Source organism: Astatotilapia calliptera, chromosome 16, assembly GCF_964374335.1.
Source record: "Astatotilapia calliptera chromosome 16, fAstCal68.1, whole genome shotgun sequence".
In the NCBI taxonomy this organism is placed as follows: Eukaryota; Metazoa; Chordata; class Actinopteri; order Cichliformes; family Cichlidae; genus Astatotilapia; species Astatotilapia calliptera.
In genome coordinates this window covers 174,487-185,664 of record NC_137437.1, presented here as the reverse complement: position 1 = coordinate 185,664, position 11,178 = coordinate 174,487, and the positions used below count along the sequence as shown (strand labels likewise).

The window sequence follows — 11,178 nt, the reverse complement described above, 5'->3', positions numbered from 1 at the left end:
TGTATCTGAAAAACACAATTTCGAAAACACTGGAAAGACCTCAAAGACATTTTTCCTTTACTTTCTATGTAAACAAAAAATTTGATTTTATTTATTTTCTGCTGTGTTTTACTTGCATCTATTTGAAAGAGTGAGTGTAAACACACAAAAAATATATATTTTATGTGCTGGAATGTGCAGAAAATAGGTTTAAATATTAAACAAATTTCTTCCAGTCAGAGAATGTTGCATATAATTAAATTTTTGCTTGATGCATAAAGTTAAAAGGTTAAAACTAATAAAACAAGTTTTAAAAAGAGACTTTTCCATTTGATTACATTTTGTATGATGGATTATGTAGAAAAAGTAGAATTGGGCTGAAAGATCTATCGCTTTCTTACCTATTCAGGTTGTAAATCGTGTTTTTAAAAGTAACTAAGTAACTAAGTAATTAATTACTTTTAAAAATAAGTAATCAGTAAAGTGACTGGATTACTTTTTTGGGGAAGTAATCAGTAATTAGTTACTGATTACTTTTTTCAAGTAACTTGACCAACACTGGTGCACAGTGACACAAAACTCATTTAACAACGCAAACTATTTAAAAAATGATGTAGGCAGATCAAGGCAATGTTACAGATTCAGTAAGAACGGAAGTTTATCCTAATCCTTTAAATATGCAGGGCGTCACACTAACACCAGGGAAGGAGCGTGGGGGTGGCTTACTGGGTTGTTTTGTCAGAAGCCCGGGGTCTTTTGGAGTGTAATTTTTTCATAGTTAGATGCCTGGCTGACAACTGTATAAAACAAAAAGTACACACAATATTCGAAGGACATAGTGCACACCGTGGGAATTTACGACTGTGCGTGAATCCCCCCTGATATTGGTATGATCCGAGCTCAGGCACTAAGTGACTGAGCGAGGGGGCGGGGCAGCTGCTGCCAGCAGTGAGTGCGCTGTTGGAGAAACGGAGCCAGCCATACTAAGGAGAGCTTAAGTTTGACCAGGTACCAAAGCAAATCATTCATACCGTACAAATAATGTAAATATGACGGTGCATCATGAAAGATTGATATCAAACTGATCACTTGACCAATATTACGTTACTTGCTCTTCAAGTGAATCAACAAATGGCGAAATGAAAAGCCGAACAAATGCTATTTTTTTTTAGAGTCTTAGCTTACGTGTGTTTATTTCATATTTTCAGTTCTTACCCTCCCCGACTAAATCGGTTTCAGTTATGTACTGAAATATAAGAATGGACATTAGAGGGTTCTTTCAAAGAAAAAACTCAGGTAAATGTTATTTTATATATTATGCTTTGTATGTTGTTCAGTATATTTCTATGCAAAACAAGAGGGATTTCAGTACACAGCAGGATATTCACATTTGTAACCAGATATTTACATACACTTTAGGGAGAAAACATAAAACATTTTTACTGTACAACATCAATTTAGAGTAAACTTTTGTTTTAGATAAATATTGAAATATCTTTTGAATTAGTTAAATGTCAGAATAAAGAGAGACAGAGCTGTCTATTTTTTATCACTTTGATCAAATTTAGGAGTACATATACACTAAGTTTGTTAATTAATAAGAAAACTGCAGACGATTCCATTCTGAGCTGAAGAAGCTTCTGATAGGTTAGTAGAGTCCATGTGAGTAAATTGGTGGCACAGCTGTGGATGCATATAAGGCAAAACACAGAGCCTGTTTCTGTGACATGGGAAAATCAAGAGATGTCAACCAAAACACCAGGAAAAGAACTGTGGAGCTCCATAAGTGTGGCTCAATTTTGAATACAATTTGGTGCCATTTACAATTAAGAAATACAGACAGTTTCTCTCTTTACTCTTAAAGTTAACAAATATGTTTTTTATATTTATCAATCTAAAAAAATAAACATTTAGTCTGATTTGATGTTACAATTAAAAAAGTGTTTGTGTTTTTATCTGAAGAGTATGTAAATATCTGGTTTCAACTGTATATTTGATGATTGTCAGCACAAAGAGGGAGAGGGAGGAACAGAGAGGGAGATGGAGAATGAGGACAGAACAGAGATGGAACAAGAGCAGGTGAGACTCACATGTTAGTCAAATGGTTGTTTACCAAAAGTATCACCGTATCATAGGTACTCATGTATCTCGTACCTAGTGTTTCTTTTTAGGTTTGCTATTTTTCAAATTCTATATTTATTAAGTTATGCAGGCTTGTTTGCACAACAAGGCTCAATAATTATATAAACTTTTCTAAATCTAAATAGTGGACTTTGGTAGAATTAAAAAAATAAGTGTAGTGCAGGTCTATGATGATTTTTAGTGCTACTATCATCTAGTTCTGATTCTGGTTTTGTCTTTGTTAAATCCTCAGTAGTCCTGATTTTGAACTGTTGTAGTCCTTTTTTAATTCCGGATCAGTTCTGGGTCTGGTTGAATTGGGGTTTAGTCCTCATGTCTTGATACAGCCCCGATTTTATGTCCAGCATCGCTCTGTTATTATCAATTTGATTCGAAACGTGTCCAGTTTAATGTCTTAAACTAAACTGGCATTAAAGCTTCAATGAACTAAAGTGGTCCCTCTGAGTCAGCACCCAGAAAGCTCGTCTCTTTGAAAAATGTGGCCATAAATACGAGCGCTGCTGGGATCTTAAAACACTGGGGCTAAATCCAGACCTGAAATCTTTGTTTCACTCAGTAACAGCACCTTTTTAATATTATTGACTATATGTTATAGTCACATTTATATAAAATGTCAAACATCATACGTTAGCTAAAGGTTGAAGTCACGGAATTATACTGAACAACAATGCAATTTGAGTTTTTCTTGTTTGTACTTTATATTTGATTTACTGTAAGCAGCGGGAGTAAAAGCTAAAGAAAAAATAGTAAAGATATGAATGAATCTCTGCTCTTACAGCTTTTATAGTATGGAATCAGAACGATGCCACCTTAAAACGAAACCGAAAAAAATATTGAAACCGAAAAAAAATATTGTAACTGAAATAAATGTACTGAAAAATCTTGTATTGAAACCGAAAAAAAAATTGATAGTGAAAAACAAGTAATTGAAAAAAAAATTTTTGTTTTCGCTTACAATTTTTTTTTTTTTTTTCGGTTTCAATCCATTTTTCGGTTTCAATCCACTTTTCGGTTTCAAACCATTTTTCAGTTTCACTCTGCTGGCACTGTTTTAGTGTACGGGGGCGCGCTGGGGGGCGGGGATTCCGACCCACATGTATTTGCATATATTATAATGCTGACCAATGACTGGAGAAAACACTGACGACGCGGCTGCGGTCATGGACAAACTCGCACGTGTCTGTTCGGGAATGGCAGATGCCGAGAGGTCCAGCGTTTACATTACCAACTATTTCAAAGTGACAGCCTGAGGTGTTCTTCAGTAAATTGGACTACCGGACAGGAGGACCTGAGGCCCCACCGCATTATTTTTGGTAAGTTAAATGTGTTAAGCTAATCCGTAATTTAGGTCCTTAGCTAGCTACCTAAGGACCTAGCTAGCTAAAATGAGCACTCGGCTGTCGGGGAAACTTGTTTTGTAAAGTTCGTTTAGCTAACACGTGCAGGTGAATGAATTTACCCTGACTAAAGAAATCAAGAGAAACGCACCGGGCTGCTCAGTGACTAACCACGGTTACTGTACTTTTATTATGAGTATTATACTGTAAGAGCAACAGGCTGGACTCTGCTTCTGCTCCTGTGCAGACCTGATTATTAAATATGTGCAAACAGCAGCATGTTTTCTGTCGCTTTCCACATGTGGAAGGACATTAACGCCAACTTTTAAATTCCCCTCATTAGTCAATAGCTACGGATTAAATAGCAAAGCCCGATACTTATGTACTGAAACCAACTACTTCCGCTTGTCAGCTTAAGTTAAAATGTTACATTTTTCCCCTGATTATTTTTTTAGCTTTTTTTTTTACTGAGTTTGTTACAAATATTCAGGTTAAAAAACTGTCCAAATTATTTTTAATGAATTATGTTCACAAAGTCACATGTGCAGTACTCTGTACAGCTTGCATCCTTTAGGACAAATAATTTGAAGCATTAATATTTCTTGTTCAATACTGAGCTGATAACACCTCTGTATGTTGTGACCAGGATGCAGCAGCAGACTGAACCTCGACTGAAACCTGCTCCATCATCTCATCTTTGCAGATGTCCATTTATAAAGCATCAACAACTCAAAGGTAAACATGATATTAGAAAATGTGTTAGTAAGGCCTTTAAAACAAATAAAAAAAATAAACAGCTGTCGGCAGAACTGTAGGACTGAACAACTTCAGATCCCGAGTGTGAGGACTGAGAAGGATCAGCTCTATTTCTGATTTGAGAGATAAACTTGATATTTCAGTTTGTGATGATTCTGTTCTGTTTGTGATTACAGGAGCTGTCCTCAGATTCAGACCTCAGCACCACCCAGTGACAGCACACAGATCGTCCTATAGCTATCTTTGTAGTAACTCCAAAATTAACTGAAGAAAACAGTACAAAGGTTAAAGTACCACATGTGCTGTCAGTGAAAGCTGCAGCTGTTTTATTGATAAAGTTAAAGACAAAAAGTCAAAAGGATTAATCACCCCTGTAACTGTGTCACTATACATCAGCATTAACAGTACCTCAGTTTGGTGTTTCAGAAAACTGCTGATCTCAGACCTGCACAACTTCTGTTTTAAACACTGAATGTACTCAGCTACATGAAGACCACATGTTTTCTCTGACACAATTAAATAAAACCTGATTAAAGTCAAAGGTTGTTACTTGTATTTGAACTAAAAACTTGTGATCTGGAATTCTTTCACTGTTTTTTGACAATAGTGTGTTATTTATCATACTATCTATTACTATAAAGACACATCTCCTGGATGCACTGGTACGCATCTTCAGTGATGTATCCTAGGGTCATCAGGTGTTTCGGGTCTCACAACATCATACACCCTCGCCCAGGCGACCCAGCCGGGGGTGATCAGGCCCCGACTTGCGTACCAGTAGCTACCCACGGATCAGCCCTCTTAATCCACAGCCACCTTGTGGCTTTCTCTGCCGCTTCACTCACAGCCTGGATGGCCCTCTTCTTGGCTGCCCCAGCCACGCCCAGCCGGCCTAGAACTTTGCAGAGTGATCGTCCTGCAAAGCCCCTACATCCCACTTCTATGGGCTCATAGAAAGTCTTCCAGCCCCTTCCCCTGCACTCTTGCACTAGTTCCTGGTACTTTCCTCGTTTCCTTTCATTAGCCTCCTCAATCCGCTCTTCCCAGGGCACTGTGAGTTCCAGCATGATCAGCTGTTTTGAGGCCTCAGAAATAATTATCAAGTCTGGCCGGAGTGATGTTTCTGCAATGTTCTGAGGAAACTTTAGTTGTTTACCCAGGTCAGCCTGTAGCTGCCAATCAGAGGCTGTGTTGAGAAGGCCAGTTGTCAAATGTGGGCGCCCCTGGGGTTTCTCTCCAGCCTTAATAAAAGAGATTGCCTTCCTCGGAGCATGATGATGCTTGCTGATGCTGATTGCTGAGGCAATCTTTTCAGCAACTACTCTGAGCACCTGGTCGTGCCGCCAACGATACCGACCATCGGCCAGGGCCCTTGGGCAGCTGCTAAGGAGGTGTTCTAGGGTCCCTCTTCCAGAGCACAGGGGACAGGCAGGTGTCTCGCTCTTTCCCCACAAATGGAGGTTTGCTGGGCTTGGCAGAGTGTCGTATACTGCCTGCACTAGGAATCGGATCCGGTGGAAGTCTGCCTGCATGATGTTTGCCCAGGTGACCTTGCGCTGCAAGGTGCTCTCCCACCTTGTCCATGCTCCCTGCCGCTTAAGGCCTACAGCTCTGCTTACTCGCTCCTCCTCCACACCTGCTCGGACCTCTTCCTGGAGTAGCTGGTGTCTCTCCTTTCCCTGTGCCCTGCTGACCTGGGCCTTTGGGATGTACCCCAAGCCTGCTCCCCCTGTTGCTAAGACCCCCATTAGTGTTTTCTGCCTTAGGCGTGACTCCGCCACCTCAACTGCCTTCTCAGCCTTCCACTTTCTTCCTGTCCTTACCTCAATGCCTGCTGATGCCACCTTGCAGTCTTTAGAATCTCTGTACTGTAGGGCTTCTCGTGTGCGAGCCACCTTGAACTCTTCTGTGAGACCACTGAAGGGTAACTGCACGCTGTTGCTTGTCCCATACAAGGCAGCGCTGGTGAGACTGCGGGGAAGTCCCAGCCACTTACGAAGAAAGCCACTGATCTTTCTTTCAAGGGATCCCACAGTAGTTATTGGAACTGTATAGACAAGCAAGGGCCACAGGATTCGGGGCAGGATGGAATGCTGGTAGATCCAGGCTTTAAATCTTCCAGGCAAGCCGGACTTATCCACCTTAATAAGCCACGCTCCCAGCTCCTCATTTGCCTTCTGGATAGCAGTAGAGTCTTTCAGGCTGGAGTCAAAGAGTTTCCCCAAGCTCTTAACTGGTTGTTCCGTTATGGATGGAATAATGGTTCCTGAAATTGAGAACCGGAACTTGTCCGTCACCTTGCCCTTCTTCAGTACCATCGATCTTGACTTGGAAGGTTTAAAACTCATCCTTGCCCATGAGATGAGTCTCTCAAGACCTTGCAAGATCCACCTACACCCGGGAACTGATGATGTTGTAATGGTGAGGTCATCCATATAGGCTCTGATAGGGGGCTGACGAACACCTGACCTTGTTAACGGCCCTCTGCACTCCACCTCCACAGCCTTTACCACCATGTTCATTGCCAGGGCAAAGAGCGTAACTGAGATGGTACAGCCTGTTATTATACCTTTTTGGAGTCGGTGCCAGTCTGAAGTAACTGCCCTAGAAGTGACCCTAAGCCTGAAATTGGCGTAATAGTCCAGGATTAGGTCCTTGAAGTTTTGATGTGTATCTGAAAAACACAATTTCGAAAACACTGGAAAGACCTCAAAGACATTTTTCCTTTACTTTCTATGTAAACAAAAAATTTGATTTTATTTATTTTCTGCTGTGTTTTACTTGCATCTATTTGAAAGAGTGAGTGTAAACACACAAAAAATATATATTTTATGTGCTGGAATGTGCAGAAAATAGGTTTAAATATTAAACAAATTTCTTCCAGTCAGAGAATGTTGCATATAATTAAATTTTTGCTTGATGCATAAAGTTAAAAGGTTAAAACTAATAAAACAAGTTTTAAAAAGAGACTTTTCCATTTGATTACATTTTGTATGATGGATTATGTAGAAAAAGTAGAATTGGGCTGAAAGATCTATCGCTTTCTTACCTATTCAGGTTGTAAATCGTGTTTTTAAAAGTAACTAAGTAACTAAGTAATTAATTACTTTTAAAAATAAGTAATCAGTAAAGTGACTGGATTACTTTTTTGGGGAAGTAATCAGTAATTAGTTACTGATTACTTTTTTCAAGTAACTTGACCAACACTGGTGCACAGTGACACAAAACTCATTTAACAACGCAAACTATTTAAAAAATGATGTAGGCAGATCAAGGCAATGTTACAGATTCAGTAAGAACGGAAGTTTATCCTAATCCTTTAAATATGCAGGGCGTCACACTAACACCAGGGAAGGAGCGTGGGGGTGGCTTACTGGGTTGTTTTGTCAGAAGCCCGGGGTCTTTTGGAGTGTAATTTTTTCATAGTTAGATGCCTGGCTGACAACTGTATAAAACAAAAAGTACACACAATATTCGAAGGACATAGTGCACACCGTGGGAATTTACGACTGTGCGTGAATCCCCCCTGATATTGGTATGATCCGAGCTCAGGCACTAAGTGACTGAGCGAGGGGGCGGGGCAGCTGCTGCCAGCAATAAAGTAATTCAGAATCAGAGTAAGAGTAAGAATTAAAAGTGCTAAGTAGATAGATAGATATATACATGATATATACATGAGTGCAGGTGGTGATCAGTGCCAAACATGGAATGATGCAGTGAACACAGCGTAGGGTCATGTGTTAGTGGTGGGAACAGTCATACGGTTATTGTTCATGTGTCCAACAGCAGAGGGGAAGAAACTGTTCTTATGGCGAGAGGTTCTGGTGCGAATGGACCGGAGCCTCCTGCCTGAGGGGAGCAGGTCAAACAGACTGTGTCCAGGGTGAGAAGGGTCAGCTGAGATCCGAGCTGCACGCCGCAGTGTCCTGGAGGTGTACAGGTCCTGCAGAGATGGGAGTCTGCAGCCAATCACCTTCTCAGCAGAGCGCACAACACGCTGCAGTCTCTGTTTGTCCCTGATAGTGGCTCCAGCGTACCACACGGTGATGGAGGAGGTGAGGATAGACTAGAGTAACCAGTGAGCACAACATATATTTAACTTTCTACAGGACTTAAAGCTATTACTATAGTCTATAGCTATAGCTATTACTTACCTGCACTACTGTATAGCTCTGTGTAAATAATCATTCTGTACATATGATAATTTTTAATCCTACAACTGTTTATAACTTGCATAGTTCACATTTCTGTATAGCTGTATATCTCAGATTTCTGTAAAGTTATTTATTTCATATTCTGTATAGTTTTTCATATTTATATCCTGTTCACAGCCTGTACATAGCTTGTACTCACTACAGCTTGTACATACTTATAGTTATAGAATATTCTTAACATACTTCATACCGTGTGCATTGTAACATACCATAATAGACCCATTTCTGTAATATACTTACATATCTATATTATTGCTAATATATATTGTAATATATCTATATCACTAAAGCACTCCTGGATGGATGCAAACTGCATTTCATTGCCCTGTACCTGTGCATGTGCAATGACAATAAAGTTGAATTCTATTCTATTATATTATGTAAAAGTCCAGACCCTCTGAGGATTATCTGAGTACTTCTAATATTACACAAAGCAAAGGTCTCCATCAGTGTTTATGAAATGCTGGGTTTATCCTTCTTGTGAGGGAGCTGCTGGTGAAGATCACGAGCCCTGCTTGATCCTGGTGACGAGTTTCAGTCTTCCTGGTGTTTCTGAAATGATGCCTCTCACTGTGGGTCAACAGAACTTCTGGCACAGGACAGCTGTAATGAAAGAAATTGAAGTTTAGAAAAAAAAAAATCTTGGAAATGCCCTAAATGTGAGAAGCAGATTTTGTATTTACTTTTCTTTTGCCAATCAAGATAACAAAGTATCATTTTCACCACACAATTACTAACCTTGTCATCTCCTGCACTGTCTGTTTTGGGCTCTGGGCTCGTCCTTCCCAGCGCTCATGAGACTGCTTTGATGCACTGTGGTATGAGGTGCTAACCTGTTGACAGTGTTGGGAAGGTTAATTTTAAAATGTATTCCACCAAAGATTATAGAAGTAATGTATTCTGAATACTTTACAACTACATGAATGTGCTATTGCTGTGTGATTTATTACTATTACTGAAGGCTACTCGCCATACCAACACCAACTAGATGTTAAAATCTTAATATAAATGAGTAACAGTAGGTGGACATTAGGTAAGGCTGCACTTTTTGCAGTGATCTCGTGTAGAAAACTATTCAGCGCGTATATAAAACAGGTCAGCGGCTCCGAGCCGTAGTAAAGGGACCTCTGGCTAATACGTCGGGTTCGTGTCGGGCTCATAGCTGAAAACTAGCTTTACTTTGTTGTCTGGGTCAAGTTTGCTAGCGAGAGACAGAGAGAGGCGTTGAAAGGCTGCTTATTGTTTCGGAGGAAAACATGAACATGGTGTACAGTCGAGTCTTAACAGCTTACTTACAGCTGGGCTCGTCAGGCACTCTTTTTGGCTTTAGTGGTTATTATTATATTTACATGCTTCCAGCTCCTGTTTCTGCCCGGTGACAGCTCGTACTTTTCCTTTCTCTCCCTCCCTCGCTCACAGACACATAACGGGTATGGCAGTCCATTCTCCCTGCAGCACTGCCCATGAGGCTACATTGTTTAGGGCGATGCCTGTAACACTCTGCTATTGCCTTCATATTAAATAATGTTTGCATAATAATTTTTAGAGGCTCTTATTGCGTGTTTTGTTTGGGTTTCCACCGGGGTGGAATTACCAAAAATAGAGAGACCATAGCCTAACATATGAAACAGGAAAACACCGCCATGTAATCCATTTATTTCAACAAACTAACTGTATTCTCAATATCACCTATTGAACAGTAACTGTAACGGATACATTTACTCATATTTTGTATTTTAAATACGTAACGCCGGTGCATGTATTATGTTACTGCCCAACACTGCCTGTTGAGATCCTGAGATCCGCTCCTAGAACACCGGCCTCCAACTCCTGAAGAGACACGGGTGTCCCTAAATTTAGCAAATATTAGCTTCAGGCTAGCTTGCTACGACGAATAGGCTAATACCAGCATTTTACCACAACTTCACCAGATGTAGCTAAAAAAAACTAAACTAATATCCAGCCCAGTGGGACAGCAAGAAAAGATGACAAAAAATGATTACTTACTTGCGGTTTGGAGGTTCAAGCTGAAATTGAAGCAGCCATTGAAAGATGGGAAGAGAGAAAGATGGCAGCTTGGTCAGCACTAGTGGCCTCTATAATGTATGCAAATACATGCGGGCCGGAAACACCCCCCCCCCCAGCGCTCCCCGGACGCCAAAACAGTGCCAGCAGATTGAAACTGAAAAATGGTTTGAAACCGAAAAAATAAAATAAAATTGTAAGCGAAAACAAAAAAATTAGTTTCAATTAATTGTTTTTCACTATCAATTTTTTTTTCGGTTTCAATACAAGATTTTTCAGTACATTTATTTCAGTTACAATATTTTTTTTCGGTTTCAATATTTTTTTCGGTTTCGTTTCAAGGTGGCATCGTTCTGATTCCATATTATTGTGCCGTGATGTCTGCTTTGAAACTGTCCTCTTGCTCGTCTTTTGGATGCTCACCTCTTCTTCACCTTTCCTGTTCCTTTCACCAAACTGCTGCACTCTTATTCTCTGCTCTCGTCTCCTCTTCTGGTTACAATTAGAATGCAGTCAGCATGTGCCAAACAAACTCGCTCCAAATCGATCATGTTTGATATGATGATGACGTTTTTAACATCTTATTTATCAACTTATTTAATACATTGTATCGATCAATTATTAAACAAATATCAGACTGTAGAAAAGCCAATAATAATGCACTGAGCAAGTTCATGCCATAAGAGCTAAATGGCCATCAAAGAAAATCCTGAATGCCTGATACA

The 11,178-nt window shown here is 40.0% G+C and overlaps 1 protein-coding gene and 2 long non-coding RNA genes across 3 annotated transcripts; 1 reads left to right on the top strand and 2 right to left on the bottom strand.

Annotated features, from left to right (window-relative positions):
* The first annotated feature begins 559 nt into the window (after positions 1-559).
* On the top strand, positions 560-4,818 carry LOC113008358 (uncharacterized). Its single transcript, XR_013902287.1, has 4 exons — positions 560-1,275; positions 1,987-3,434; positions 4,105-4,193; positions 4,391-4,818. It is a non-coding gene; the product is annotated as an uncharacterized LOC113008358 (long non-coding RNA).
* A 36-nt stretch (positions 4,819-4,854) lies between these two features.
* LOC145421166 (uncharacterized) lies at positions 4,855-7,699 on the bottom strand. Its single transcript, XM_080291020.1, has 2 exons — positions 7,684-7,699; positions 4,855-6,888 (listed from the first exon to the last, which is right to left on the bottom strand). The coding sequence occupies exons 1-2, from the start codon at positions 7,697-7,699 to the stop codon at positions 4,970-4,972; spliced, it is 1,935 nt and encodes a 644-aa protein (XP_080147146.1). The 3' UTR covers positions 4,855-4,969.
* A 764-nt stretch (positions 7,700-8,463) lies between these two features.
* Positions 8,464-10,552, bottom strand: LOC145421023 (uncharacterized). The gene is made up of 3 exons (XR_013902286.1): positions 10,436-10,552; positions 9,167-9,261; positions 8,464-9,031 (listed from the first exon to the last, which is right to left on the bottom strand). It is a non-coding gene; the product is annotated as an uncharacterized LOC145421023 (long non-coding RNA).
* Positions 10,553-11,178: the final 626 nt, after the last annotated feature.